This window comes from Leptosomus discolor, chromosome 7, assembly GCF_034619465.1.
Source record: "Leptosomus discolor isolate bLepDis1 chromosome 7, bLepDis1.hap2, whole genome shotgun sequence".
In the NCBI taxonomy this organism is placed as follows: Eukaryota; Metazoa; Chordata; class Aves; order Leptosomiformes; family Leptosomidae; genus Leptosomus; species Leptosomus discolor.
In genome coordinates this window covers 47,568,243-47,583,705 of record NC_141397.1, presented here as the reverse complement: position 1 = coordinate 47,583,705, position 15,463 = coordinate 47,568,243, and the positions used below count along the sequence as shown (strand labels likewise).

Sequence of the window (15,463 nt, the reverse complement as noted above, 5' to 3'; positions counted from 1 at the left end):
AACTCTGTCCTGCCTTAATTAAAATACATGAGAGTCTGTAAAATAGACTGCTGGAGTCAGATAAGACCTAGAATATGCATGTCTGGATAGGAGGGAAAAAAGGTGTGAGAGGCAAAGATATGCTGCAAGTCTGTAATTTCTAAAACTACATTGCTCATGGCAAGTTACAACTGAGACCTAAAACATTACTTCAATGTGTTCAACTTAATTTAAATTCAAAGAACTTATCCAGGAACTGGCAAAATGTTGCTTGTGATCACCTCCAAAACATTTGAAATACCCCAGGAAATCCTGATCACTACAAATGGAGATACTGGATTTTCAAGCTGCTTATATGGTATTACATCTCCCTGACATCAGTGGTGTTTGTGGTAGCTAAAATTTACACAGACATGAAAGAACAGGGATTAGTGTATTGAGCTCATCTTCACCATCCCAGAAGCAGCATATAGCACAGGAGAATGTAAGAGTTTGAGTTGACTCCTGTCATTCACTAGGTTAATATTGTTGATGTCCTGTAATATTAAAAGTTATGGGAGATTTTTTTTTTCTAATTTACTCTGGTGATTTGCAGTCTGCTGTTTACAAATTAGGGAACAAGTTCATTTAGAAAAACATCAACCATGCATTTGGTTGTGACTTGGGTGGTCGCTCTTGCCCAAAATGTTAGAAGCAGATGAAATCCACTTGTCTTCAAAGTACATGAATTTGCATGGATAACGATGCAATACAGTTTCCTTAGATCACACATTTTAGAGCTCTGTCAGTTTTTGAAATATTTTCTTTCTGTTTCCAGGACCAAAGGGTTTAAAAGGACTCCCTGGTCGTCCTGGGCCAAATGGCTTTGATGGGCAAAAAGGCCATCGAGGCAGGCCAGGAGCAGGAATCCCTGGGCCAGAAGGTGAATTGTGCTTTTCTTAATCCAACAGAGCTGCTGGTCAAGCTGTAATGCGTACAGACAGGGTAAGGTAGCTACCGTGGTACAATAGAATAGGAAGAACATTTCAACAAAAGCTAATTTTTACCAGTTTCCCTTTATTTCCTCCAGCATTGCAGGTGCTGCAATAACCTAAAGTTCAGTGTCCAGAGAGAAAATAGTCTCAGAAAACTGAGAACAAGTAGTATCATTTTAGTAAAGGGATTGAACTGGACAAGAGTGACAGTACACAAGATAGATGCTGCCCCAAAGGAAACCACTGTCACTTTCCACAGGAATAATGACCTTGAATCCTCATGTATCATTAGCTGTAAATGAGAAACCTGAAATTTAATGTATGATATTTTTCTTTGCAAAGTGATAATTTAATTCTGGTTAAATTTGCATTATAATATTCCACAGTTTACCGACCTCCAAATTATGCCCTATTTGAATTAAAAAATCATATCAACAGGTTTTCGAGGTGGAGCTGGTGATCCTGGTGATGAAGGTGAAAGAGGATCTACAGTTGATGGTAAAAATGGCCCTCCAGGTCCACCTGGCATAGATGGTCAGAAAGGTGTTCCGGGTGATACCACATATGGTCCTCCAGGAATCCCAGGCAACAGGGGCCTGCCAGGACCCCCTGGTGCACAAGGAGCAAGGGGTGATCCAGGCATTCCTGGGCTTCAAGGTATGAGCCAGTTTTTTTGAAGCATTTCCACATGTTCAAAGGAGAAAATCTGAGCAAAGTTGGTCCTGATTCAAATAAAACTTACTTTTACCTGGATCAATAATGGTGACTATGCACAGCACACTCTATTTTTACGTTTACATTTTTACAGTTAAGGTTGATCAGTCACTGAGGAGATCTGCAGTGCAGGAAGGGGAAGATGCCTTTACCCAGTCCATGGAGTAACAGTGCAGGTTTCTATTCTTACTACTGTTATTCGCTGCCTAGTGGCCATTTGTGCTTGGGGCCTCCTTCTGTGCCACACCACTACTCCCTGCCTCAGATTGCTTACTCAAATCTGAAAAGACTGGCAAAAGGCGGGAGAACATTCAGGGACAGAGGGGTGAATTTCTTTGCCCAGAGTTATACAATATAATCCTCAGTATCTTGAGCGCTACACTCCTCATTTCTGCAGGGGAGTTTTGCTGGTTGCTGCAGGGGTCTCCAGGGCCACTTCCTTCCCACTTCATAGCAGATGTTGCCATCTCCTTTTATAGGTCTTCCTTTTGCCTGACCCTAAGCAGACACACACCCTCTTCTGTGCAGGGAACACCTATAGAACTGACCGTAGTGCTGTGTAGCTGGTGCAGGCCAGTGAGCTCCTTCCGTTCTGCTGCCAGACATCAGAAACTACCTTTTTGTGCCACAAAGTCATCCTTACCTATAGGTGAGAGGTGAATTTGTATTTGTGCCTTAAAGAAAGAAGCTTTCCACAACAGCCAGTTCTAAATTGCAGAAAAGCATCAGTTTTCACAAACTATGCAAAAACTAGAGGATAAGTAAGATATTGCAAAAACTAGAGGATAAGTAAGATATTGCAAAAACTGAACATGTAAATTTCAAGATTCCAATTAAGAATTCTGAGGGATGGAAGTAAAACTTTTTACAATGTTTTTTGTTTACAGGACAGCCTGGTACCCCAGGATTTCCAGGTGCCAAAGGTTTTAGAGGCCCAGAAGGTGACATAGGTGCACCAGGCTGTCCAGGCTTCCCTGGTCCACCATGTGACAGGGGCTTACCAGGGCCACCAGGACTCAGAGGTGTCATGGGCCTGCCAGGACCTCAAGGTACACAACATCCATGAGGTTGCCTCACAGCTCTAAGCTTTTTGCATCTTTTCTAGCAGATTTAATCCCATGATTTTTGTGGCTGGCATAACAAATATTTCCATGGGGGCTGCTCCTTAGTGGGAGTGTACATTATGTTTTGCACATTTCCTTAAACTCAAGGAATGTATAGTGTGCATCTCAGATGTTTCGCAACTTCCCTTCCCGTACTGTTCCTTAACTGGCCAAATCAGTGTGTTCACTGTCAAGTAATAAACAGAAGAGTTCTCTCATTCTGTTGTCCTGAGTAACTTAATTGAGCTTTTGTCATTACTGTGATACTTTTATTTTCCTTATTCTTAAATGTAAGTGTTATTTAGGGAAAGCTAGGAGATAGATATCAGAAGTATTTACGAATTAGTAGGAATTTTTCACTGGATGCTTCTACTAATGCGTCTCTCACTAAAGAAATACAAGAAAACAAACAATCTAGGTGAAAAATCTAGGCAGAGCCAGGACTCAAGCATGGTAGCAGTTTCCAAGTTATTTTGGCATGTCTGATAATATTCAAATTTATACCAAAATCTATCCCTTTCTACTTTTTAGATAAAATTGCTGAACCCTTTTCCTGCATTACATACATAGACTAAAGCTCTTTTTCTCAGGCTTACCAGGCATTAAAGGTCAGAGGGGAGACAGGGGCCTAGCTGGTCCACCTGGAATCAAAGGTCTGAAAGGCTCCTCTGGCTCACAAGGTCCCCCAGGTCCTCCAGGCTCCCGAGGACTTCCAGGACTTCCAGGCAATAAAGGACCACCTGGTTTCCCGGGACAATCAGGTACGTTAAACATCCTGCAAACCACCTCACCTGTAACTTCTCTTGTAGAGGGAGCTATTTCTAGTGCTGTTAAAGCTAGGAAGTACTTTGCATGATCCTCCCTTTCCAGCTTTGAGAATAAGACCCTGCAGCAGGGTAGAGGGAATAAAAATAGCATCCTTTATTCATTCGCTTATCATAAAAACAAAGGGATGGAAATATTTGATGCATCTTGGTGCATCCTCGTGCTTTAGTTCTCTTACAACACCAACATATTTCCATGTTATTATTTCCTGACTATTTGTAATAGGTTGTTGTTATAATATGCTATAATAAAAACAACATACTTTTTATTACATCCTGACTGTCTTCTTTACTGATGCAATCTGAGATTCTATGCTGATGAGTATTTGATTCTTGAAGTAGAGGAGTCAGCAGTACCTTAGACTTCCAGAGGGCAGACTTTGGCCTGTTTAGGGGACCAGTTGACAAGACTCCCTTGGGAGGCAGTCCTGAAGGGCAAAGATACCCAGGAAGGCTGGACATTCTTCAAGAAGGAAATCTTAAAGGCACAGGAGCAGGCTGGCCCCATGTGCCAAAGGACGAGCTGGTGGGGAAGAAGATGGGCCTGGCTGAACATAGAGCTTTGTCGGGAACTTAGGCTGTGGATGTTTTCTACCTAGACTTTAGTAAAGCTTTTGACACTGTTTCTCACAACATTCTCCTGGAGAAAGCGGCTGCTCATGACTTGGACGAGCATACTCTTCACTGGGTAAAAAACTGGCTGGATGGCTGGGCCCAAAGAGTTGCGGTGAATGGAGTTAAATCGCATTGGTGGCCAATCACAAGTGGTGTTCCCCAGGGCTCAGGATTGGGGCCCGTTCTTTTTAATATCTTTATCAACGATCTGGATGAGGGGATCAAGTGCTCCCTCAGTAAGTTTGCAGATGACACTAATCTGGGTGGAAGAGTTAATCTGCTCAAGGGTAGGAAGGCTCTGCAGAGGGACCTGGACAGGCTGGATCGATGGGCTGAGGCCAATGCTATGAGGTTCAACAAGGCCAAGTGCCGGGTCCTGCTCCTGGGTCACAACAACCCCAGGCAGCGCTACAGGCTTGGGGATGAGTGGCTGGAAAGCTGCCCAGCAGAAAAGGCCCTGGGGGTGCTGGTCAACAGCCGGCTGAACATGAGCCGGCCATGTGCCCAGGTGGGCAAGAAGGCCAACAGCATCCTGGCCTGTATCAGAAATTGCATGGCCAGCAGGAGTAGGGAGGTGATCATGTCCCTGTACTTTGCATTGATGAGGCCACACCTCGAATACTGTGTGCAGTTTTGGGCCCCTCACTACAAGAAAGACATTGAGGGGCTGGATCGTGTCCGGAGAAGGGCAACAAAGCTGATGAAGGGTCTGGAGAACAGGTCTTGTGAGGAGCAGCTGAGGGAACTGGGGTTGTTTAGTCTGGAGAAGAGGAGGCTGAGGGGAGACCTTATTGCTCTCTGCAACTACCTGAAAGGAGTTTGTAGCAAGGTGGGTGTTGGTCTCTCTTCCCAAGTAACAAGTGATAGGATGAGAGGAAAATGCCTAAAGTTGCTCCAGGGGAGGTGATATATTGGACATTAGGAAAAATTTCTTCACTGAAAGGGTTGTCAAGCACTGGAACAGGCTGCCCAGGGTTGAGTCACCATCCCTGGAGGTGTTCAAAAAAACCGTGTAGATATGGCACTTAGGGACATAGTGCAGTGGTGGACTTGACAGAGTTAGGTTACTGGTTGTTCTTGATGACCTTAAAAGTCTCTTCCAACCTAAACAATGCTATGATTCTATGAATAAGTGGAGAAATAGCTTCACATTATGACTGATAACTTATAAAAAATGTGACTTTGGTCCCAAATCATCACTGGCTAATGGGCAAAATCACGTTTTCCTCTGTCTGCCATCTGGACAGTAGGAGTCACCATTTCCAGTAGCTACATGCAAAACCTGGTGGTGTCTCAGGCTATGCATTGTATTTAAGATGAGTTGGGGATAACTTCTTTACTACTGAGTGTAGCCTAGATCTCCAGGGGCTGGCAGCAGGGAGGGGGAAGATGTTTGCTTCAAGGCAATCTGGATTTCAAGACAAGTTTGATCTTGGCCTGAAACCGTGCTCCAACTATTGGTTCTCTTGCTTTGCTAATTTCCTAAGGAGTCCTTCTAAACTTCCTGCCTCTTGCTTTATACTCTTCCTTAGAATATGACAGCAACAGCATAGCAGACTGAATATGTAAATAAAGCATTTTATTACCAGGAAGCAAAGGGATTCAAGGACCCCAAGGATTCCCAGGACTCCCAGGAACACAAGGCCCAATGGGAATCTCTGGTGTAAAAGGTGAAGAAGGAAAAATGGGCCCACCTGGGCCTAGTGGAGAATGTGGGGATATGGGAATAAAAGGTTTGTAAAAATCTGCTTCACTCTGTAGTTATGCAACTGCTACATTTAGTTTTGTTACTACTGTGTTAGAAATGTATTTACTTAAGGGTATATGCACTTCTGTTTTCAGAGATAATAAACACTCAATCCAGTTATCTCACTCAGGAATGCATAATGAAAAATAACTAAAGAAAAATTAATTCCACTCAGATCAATAGGTGCATTTACCATTAAATGAAACAAAGTAAGATCACTTATTCAAACAAATCTTGAATTTTGCCCTGTACACATCTGAAACTGTAGATTTTTCAAGTTTTCTGTTATATTATATTGTCTGTGTTCTTCAATCTCTGTAAAACATACAGGAAATAATATCTCTAAATATTAATATAGGAAAGAGAAGAACCATCTCCAAGGTGCAGTCACAGAGAGTACACTGTGAAGTGGACAATACAATTACCATCTTTCATATTCCAGACAAGCAGTAAATAATTCTGATTTGACATCTAATTTGGGTGACTACTAAATTAACCAAAAAATAAGAGAAGAATGATAAATTGTTAGCAGTGATCCTGCTGAAACAACTAAAAACTGCATTAGTGTTTGAAGGTTTTCTCTCTTAGAGAAGTCTTCACTAAAATTAATTTTCAAGGCATGTCACTCAAGAGGATTTACTTACATTCCATATGTTTGGTTCAAAGGTGAAAGAGGGCCTCCAGGAGACAGTGGCTGCATTAACATCCGTCTTGAGAAAGGACATATGGGTGAACCAGGGTCTCCTGGTGAGAACGGATTTAGAGGCGAAAGAGGCAAGTTCATAAAACAAAGCCCTGCATACACACACATTCATCTGATATAAATCACTGGTGTTTTTCACAGGTTTGGACTCATAGCTGCAGTAACATCAAACATCCTTATTGTGTTTACAGATTCTTCAACTAGCAGGCTAGATTCTTTGGACAATTACTAAGGCAATACACAAAGTGTGAAAGCATAGCTATATTCAGAAAATGTGTCAAATAATGGCTTGACTATATTGGTCATTATCTTGTTCTGCAATTAACTACAGGTGAAAAAGGCAATACTGGTTTCAGAGGCACCCCAGGATTACCAGGGAAGAATGGTGTCCCAGGACTGCCAGGTGACCATGGTGACACTGGACTGATGGGGTTTCCAGGATCACAGGGTTTCCCAGGACCAAGGGGCTTTAAAGGAATTCCAGGTTTTCAAGGACAACCAGGTGATCAGGTAAACAAAGTGGTAGTGAAATGTCCTGGACTTTGCAGTTAATCTTCTGCCTCCAAGAAATATGATGAAGGGTACTTCTGTTGCACTTAGCCATTAGATGTTCCTCCTGAGAAGAGACTGTCAGTATAATAGGAAAGGTAAATTCCTTAATGCAACGCTTCAATGCTCTGATTATGTTTTAGCAAGAACTGTAGTCAGAGTCAAAGGGCCTCTCCCTTCTCCTAGCTGCATGTTGTGGTTTTGTTATACTGCCACTTGGTGGAAGCCCAGGCTGCACTGCTCTAATTAGGGGGGGCAAAAAATGTGTGCACAATCAAGTCTAACGTTATTCCTAAGAAGGGACTGACAGATCACTCACTGCAGAGATCATAACATAGCAGCAGCACAAGTATGAAATGGATATATAGCTGCTTCTTCATATCTTGCTACGTGGAGCAGCCAAGCCAATAGATGAGAGAAACCAAGTCTTCTGTGCCCATACTGACAACTCGCATCAGACAGAGCCCAGGCAAGCAATATTTCTTAAGAACAAATATACAAAACCACATGTATGTCACATATGGATATAAGGTAAAATTCTTCACTGGCTTGTATGCTAGGTAGACAGGCAGTGAGAAGCATAAAGCACAGCTGTTTTTTTGGTAAAGGGACATATCTTTGCTTGGCTTGTCTTTTATTACATTTCTTTGAAGAGATAATCTGGGTTTTGCTGATTAGACATCATTATTCAAAAGGAAAACCAGACATCTTTAAATTTTTACTGTTAGATCACAACACATTTCTGGTTAATGTTTATAGTAAATTTTGGGTAACATACAACAATATTTGGTATGTTTTTATGGTACCTTTTAAATCAAATTACTCAAGCCATCTGTGGGGAACTCTTGGCTGTTGAAGCCAAGTGTTAGCATAAACTATAAAAGCACAAATTCAAAATGATTTGCAAGTCTAATCTACAGTTTCTTGGAAGTGTTAGCGGTCAGTGTTAAGACATGTAACAAAGACAGCATGCTTTTCTGTTGAGCTTAAGATACAGTTTTGCTATTCATATTGATTGCTGGTCTGTTTACCATTGTAAGAGAACCAGATGCTCTTACAGATCATTCCTGCTACACATATCATATGACAAACATTTTTATTTTGTTTTTTAAAAAAACAGGGTGACACTGGCTTACCAGGAATCCCTGGAAATCCAGGACTGACTGGCCCAAAAGGATCTAAAGGTAATAAATTTACATAGACGTGCTTTTGAAAAGACCAATATTGTTAGGATGTATGTGCTCTGGTAGATGGCAAGTACTCACTAGAAAAGGGAAAACAGGACAGAAGTGAAAATACTTAAAACATGAATGTCATCAGAAACAAGTCTGACTTACCCGAAGACGAAATTTGCATTTCAGTATATTCTTTAACAGTTTGCTCCTTTTAAAGTAGGTCTTACTAATTTAAAAGATAAATTTGTGTCAAATTTCATATAGTTTAAAAATCCCATCAAACACATGTAAAAATCCACTCTTATAGATCTGTAAAATTTTTCATATCAAATAAGAGAAAATTCAATCTTTTATTGTATTGTGGTATTATACAGACATGTAGAATTTTTAAAATATTTGAACATAATTTGTAATTTCTTTTATATCACTTATTTTCCAGTAGTTTTTTTCTAGGCTATGATTTCTGAGTTATTGGAACTTCTGGAAGTGTAGTGTAACAAATCAGGCAGAGTTCATACCCATGCTTGCAAAATTATTCAGTTGAAAAAATGAAGTTTTGCACATTGTTTTTTGCACAGGTAGACACTACTCTGAAAAATTTATCTATAATGTTTAGGTTTTAAAAAGTGTTTAAAGAAATACAAAATGGTGTCATCCATCATATTGCAAATTTCCTTGGAGCAGAATTTCATTATAAATAAATAATGAAATTAAATCAATGCCTGGGGGGAAAAAAAAGCATTAAGGGAACAGGAGAAATTCTTTTCCCAGTTAATTTTCCATTTTTTCAAAAATTCAAGACCTTCCCAGCCAGGGAATATATTCCCACCAAAAAAAGGTGAAGAACAATACTCAATATAAAGAGAACTTCTATGAAATATATTGAAAACAAATTTACTGGAAAAGCTATCCTTTAAACTAAAGCAGGAAATTGCCTGTAAAGGCGAGAATTGCTATGGCAGGGGATTTCTAGCAATGCTTGAACTTGATATTTCCTCTTAACTCTTTACAGCAAAATCAGACAATGAAGCTTGATACAGCATCAATAGGTGGGAGTGGTCAGACATTGGTACAGACTATAAAGCAAAATTGCTCGGAATCCTTGATTCTGTGACAAACGGGAATTTCAGCCCAGACAAAGAAGAAGGTGTGCTGGCTTAAAGTCACCAGCTAGTCCCTGAAAGGTCTTTACTGAGTAAATAGACTCAGGCTGTATTGATTTTGCACATCCTCACAAACATACGTAAGGAGGTCTCTTTGTTTAATGAAGTGTTACAGGGAATTTATGCAGTATCTTTCATTTTCAATATATGCTGTCAGTATTGGGAAAGCACCCATAATTTTTGGTGGTGTTTTGTTTTGTTTTTCAGTATAGTGTACTGACAGGAGTCACACTAAACACGAACTAAGTTAGTACTTCAAGACAAGCTGAGCTGGCAGATAATTTGCATGTGCCAAAGCATTTTTCATTCTGTGTTCTCTCAGTCCCTTTTATAGCTGTTAATGTCTATGAGTAAATTATCTGATCTTACAAATTTGTCCAGCTTTGGTTTTGTGGATGAAAGGGATACTTGTATGAAATTAAAGTCATTGTACCTCAACAGGCAAGAGAGGTGACTCAACTCCTCTGCTTGGTACACGTGGTCGAAAAGGGCCTCCCGGAGATCCAGGACTACCAGGTACCTCGTCTGATGGAAGGAAAAAATGGAATTTAGGAACTTAGTTTCTTTACATTTTGTTAGCGAAGAGGGAGCTCTGCTTCCTATGCATATCGAGTCGTATTTTCTATAGTTACAAACCCAGGAACTGGAGAGGCATCACAATGTGCAACATGGCTAGCATGAACATAGGAGGTAGAGCCTACTAATGTTGTCTAGTACAGCACTGGTGAACATACCAATACTTACCAGAATAAAACCTGGCTTGGCCATATCTTGCTAGTCATTTCTGCTTTTTCAGATATCACTAGAGAGATCACTATAATACATTGCTAATGAATTGATGCAAGGATCTGAAGTATTCAGATAATTTTTTTTTCTACTCAAGAAACCCCTTACTGAACTTTTATATTTTTTAAACTTATAATGAGAAGAAGAATGGGCAACTTTAAACAAATAAATGCTAGATTATTTTCTTTTTTTCCTTTAAGGACCCTGTGGATTCCCAGGAGACAAGGGTTCACCAGGTATCCAAGGGCAACCTGGAAGACCAGGATCCAAGGGTGACCCTGGATACCCAGGAATACCTGGATTTCCAGGTAATGCCAACGTTTAAAATCTAGTTCCATGTAACAGCTCAAAAGAGATATGGAACAGGAAAATGCAGCTGAGGAGGCACCTACCTCTGTGGAGGAGGACAGAGAAATCAGAGATCATACGGAGGCATGTATTGAAAGCTATTTCAGTACCTACAGAAAGCAGCAATGGTCTGCTCAGAGTCTCAAAGAGCAAAATCCATCAATTCTTCAAACATTCCCATACACTTTCAGGGACATCTGATTAACACAGTGTGCTGCATAGCATTAAGAAAAAAAAAAAATCAACAGTTTAATAGATTTGCATATTCACAGATTTTTTTTTCCCCCACTCTCAGGAGCTACAGGTCCTCAGGGATTGCCAGGAGAACGTGGAGAAAAAGGGAAACGTGGAATTTTGGGACCTCCAGGATTGCAAGGATTAGCTGGATCCCAAGGCAGAAAAGGTAAACAGTATGTGGAGCAGTTCTACCAGTAGGGTGACAGTGCCAGACATAAATACCCTTTTAGTAGTGAAAATGGAAAAGGCCTAACTGTGAGCATGATTTTGATTCCATATTCTTTGAAACTACTAGAAGAATTAAGCCAGTTCCCATCACCTTTGGAAAGTAACACAAATGCTACCTCAGAAAATTGGGCTACAATCTAAAAGGAGTAAGGGAGAAGGTAGAAACAGATTCTGGCTCAGCTGATGTAACTGACAGCAGAAGTTAAGGAAAGAAAAAGGAGTTCACAGCAATTCAGATGTTTCATTTCAATTATGCTGTGTTCTGCCTTTTCACCATGGAGTGCCACTGTTTCTCTACAAAACCAGCAGACTGCTGTGGACAGTTTTGTCTTACAAATTTGTTTTAATGAATTGTGATAAGATAACATGAGTTTATTTTTGTTGTTGGTTCTGTTGTTGTTGGTTCTGTTGTTGTTTTGTTTTCTCCAACAACTGGGTTTTGGTAGATTAAATATAGAAATGTTTCCTCCAAATCCTAGTTTACACTTTCCACAATGATTGTTACATTTAGATTGAAGAGCTGTTCATCTATACAGTTGTTTTTTGGAGAATATTACTAACTTTTATTATACTAAAAATATACTGAAATTATAAGTCACATTAATACTCCATAAAGAAAGGTAATCAACTACGTACTTTATATCCTCTCTCTGTTACAGCATGCTTCATAACCACTTCCTGGACAGGGAAAATAGTATTAGTGACCCACGCACAGAAAGCACAGTAAAGTAACACTTGCAGCTTTGATAAATGGTTAGAGAGGACAATAGATTCGCTTTTTCAAATTCAGACTAAGGAAAAATTCAGAAGGTTTCTTATAAACTACTGAAAGCTTAAATGAAAAATTGAAACCTTTTATGATTGCTTGTAGTAAATAAGTGGTGCTGATTTAAACTGTCATGACAGATTCCTTGCTGGTGCATAATCTGCAAGAGAACATTTCTGTGTTGCAAACAAGCTTTGCTGTAACAAAGGCAGAGATCTGCACTGACAGGGATGTCTGAATTGAGAGGGGTCACAAAAAAAAAAAGCATTCTTCTGCTGAAAACTTCTTAGTAGCAGATGGACTCTTTCCTTCTTGTCATAAGTTGTAACACACTTCTTTTCTGTTTTGTGCAGAAGTTATCCCACGTCTTGCACAGGAAACGTAACAAATTAACCCACATGCTGCAGAGGCAAAAGTTCGGTTCCAAATGGCAGTTCACTAGAGACTAAGTTGCCTGTTAAGCCTTAGGATTCTATACACTGCTGGCATAGTTGAAAATATGGTTAACGCCTTTGCAATTATATCCAGTACTGACAACTGAATGGAATTTGCATTCCAGTTCAATTGGAGAATACAGATCTTAATGCTATTTTCAGTAGTGTTGCTAACATTAGAAGTGAAATGGTTAATTGGCTGTTCACAGACTAACAAAGCTGTGTACTTAGCTAATTGCTTCTCATTTAAATTACATGCCTTTGCCTGAAGAACTTTTAGATTAAAAAAAATTAGTTAAACAGCATCTACCAAAGCATGATCACATTTTATTACAGAGATAGTTTTACTAGTTAAGGGCTTAGTCTGGCAAGCCTTACTTGTGTGAGTAATCCTTGATGAAGCAACTAATATTAAGAACATCAGCAGAATTACTTGTGTGAGTAGAAGCTGAATTGGGCTGTAAAATACAGAAACAGTGGTTCATACATAGGTCAGCCAATTCAGCTGTATCTAGAAATATGGGACTACAGCAATCCAAAAATGTAGAGTTACAAGTGCTGATATTATAATGGATTGTTGCCAAATGTGTCAGAAATTCCCTGGAAAGCAAGTAAACCAAGGCATCAATCTTGACTGAATAAGCTAAAGATCAAAAAGGTTTTAAATGGTGGCCTGGGTGTCAAAAATAGTTAGAAGTTCATAATCTTTTTAAAATATCTCTGTTAAATTCCCCAAACTGGCATGCAACTCTTAGATAAATTTGAAAATGGAAACATGCCCAAAGCACAAGCAGGCTACAGAAAGCAAGACTAAAACTTACAATGTCATGAAAAGTTAAAGAGCAGTTAATTAAAGGCATAGAAGATGTTACAGGTTGGATTATCAATATCCCATACTATAAAGGGGATTTCATACAGGGTATATTATCAATGTCTTGAGGTTTTCAAACAATCTTCTGGATTTGAATTTTTTCCAGAGCAGTGTTTGCTACAGGCTGGATTTCCCCCCCACACCTTTCTTTTCATTCCTTTGTTAAATTTCAAGTAAAATAATTCAACACTTTCCGAGAACAAAGCTATGGGATTATTATTTTTGGTGTGCCTGTTGGAGAAATGTAGTGCCCTTTTATTTTTCCTTTCTCAAATGACCCATAGTTGAACTAGAGACCTTTAAATTTGGCAGGTGAATGAAGGGCATTTGTGTGGCTGTTCCTACAGCAATTTGTCCCTGCCAAATTTGACCAGCTTATAAACTTTAAAAAAAACCCAAACCCATTCATATGTGCTTAAGTAGAGCAAAAAATTCTCCTGTTATTCATGGTTTGGATATACAGCAGCTTTGCATGCTGCAGAACATGCTGGGACCAAGCACAGGAACTGAAACAGAGAACCTACATCTTCTATGCCAGGAAGTAGCTAGACAGGGATAAGGGGGCAGACAGAAAGAAACTTCAGACTTGTGAAAAACAAAAAAACCAACTAAAAACCACTGCAACTGAACTGGGAATCCTGCATGGCAGGGAGAGGAATTGGTAGGAAAGGAAATTATCTATTAGGCAGAGATAAGCAGGAGAGATGGAAGAGACAAGAATAGGCACTGACAGTTTTGTTCAACTTTATGATCAGTGTCCACACTAATCTGTCCCTCTCTGGAGCAAGAAGCATCCCAAGTCTATTCCTCTGTCTGAAACCTCTTTGAAACCTGTTACCAAATGACCCATCAGTTTTGCCAAATCTGTTCCTATCCCCAGGTGACAGGCGCCATCTCATTTAATCGGTGTACGTCTTCACAATTGATACTTCATCTATACAACTTAGGAAACTACGAAGTGCTAATGACATGGAGATATTTTTACCTGCTGCTGCAAACAACAAACACAATCTCAGATTAATTCAGCTTTAAATAACTGATAAAAAAGTGTCATCTATGTTTTTACTTACTGTGTTCTAGAAATTTGCAAAAAAGCCCAGAGTATAAAGCAAAAGTTATATCTGACTATCACAAACACTCAGCCTGCGATCTAGTCATCTACTGACTACTAGTGACAAAGCTGCTCTGTACTATCATATGTCAGCATAGGTCTCAATTACAGATTTGTTGTCTTCAAAGATTTTGTGCTGTTCAGTTTAAAGAATTTTTGTAATAGTGTGATGCAAAAAGCATAGTTTTCTGTGTGAAATCTGCAGGACCAGGGAAAAGCAGCCAGGTGAAAATTTAGCTCCTTTCTAGTGCAGCTAGATTAAATTGCACTTACATTTGGAACAGAAGCTGTAAAGAAGTTGCCGCTTTACAGTTATTTTAGGTAGCGGCTGCATCCCAGTCAGCTGGTTATGTAGTGATAACACAGCTAACTTTGGACAAGTTAATCACATGTGGCAGTAGTAGCCTAGCCACAGACATGAGGTTCACTGTTCAGGAAATTAGCCCATACTGGACTTCCTGCTGCTAGGTGCAGTATACAAATACCCGAAGGATTAAAAGGTATGTTTTCCAATTGCTTTGACGTGAAACTGTATTATGAATGCGATCTCATCTTCAGTTGCTGGTAAGAATCAAATTCAGCAAATACCCTGTCTTGATCCAGAATGTGTTGTCAGAAAAAAAAAAGGCATAATTTTTAATTGTGACTTTAAAGGATTATTGTGGCACAAAGTCATGCCTGTAATACCTCTCCAGGTCTTCCTGGACTGCCCGGACTGGATGGTTTGGATGGACTAAAAGGTCAAAAAGGTTCTGCAGGAGCTGCAGGTAAAGAAGGGAAATAGCTATGTGGAACAGAAAACCTTCTCTTAAATAACTGAGTGTGCAAGGAATGATGCACGTTATTTCGGTATTTGTCTTGCTCAGAAGATACCATTAAGGCTCAGGCTAAACTTTCAAACAGAGTCTAAAGTATGCCTAATGGCACACCTGCAGTTATTTGTGGGGAAAACTTTACAACTTCCACTACTCACATAGTTTTGTTGGAACCTTTCAAAGCTGTTTATAAAATAAAAGTGTTCAGTGCAGATGATTCAAAGGAGAGCCAAGTCTCCGGGGTTTTTATATGTAAAAGATAAAACTAACAAATTACAAGGAGATTTATGAAATCCCAGCCCAAATAAAGTCCATGGGAGT

The 15,463-nt window shown here is 39.8% G+C and overlaps 1 protein-coding gene across 1 annotated transcript in view; it reads left to right on the top strand.

Moving 5' to 3' along the window:
* COL4A4 (collagen type IV alpha 4 chain) overlaps positions 1-15,463 on the top strand; it is a 69,444-nt gene that overhangs the window by 42,222 nt on the left and 11,759 nt on the right. The window contains exons 26-37 of the mRNA XM_086468662.1: positions 797-901; positions 1,392-1,610; positions 2,555-2,716; positions 3,361-3,531; positions 5,799-5,942; positions 6,623-6,730; positions 6,991-7,169; positions 8,329-8,392; positions 9,988-10,062; positions 10,533-10,640; positions 10,976-11,083; positions 15,023-15,094. Of these exons, the coding sequence (XP_086324788.1) occupies positions 797-901; positions 1,392-1,610; positions 2,555-2,716; positions 3,361-3,531; positions 5,799-5,942; positions 6,623-6,730; positions 6,991-7,169; positions 8,329-8,392; positions 9,988-10,062; positions 10,533-10,640; positions 10,976-11,083; positions 15,023-15,094 (1,515 nt within the window). The remainder of the gene's footprint in view (positions 1-796; positions 902-1,391; positions 1,611-2,554; positions 2,717-3,360; positions 3,532-5,798; positions 5,943-6,622; positions 6,731-6,990; positions 7,170-8,328; positions 8,393-9,987; positions 10,063-10,532; positions 10,641-10,975; positions 11,084-15,022; positions 15,095-15,463) is intronic.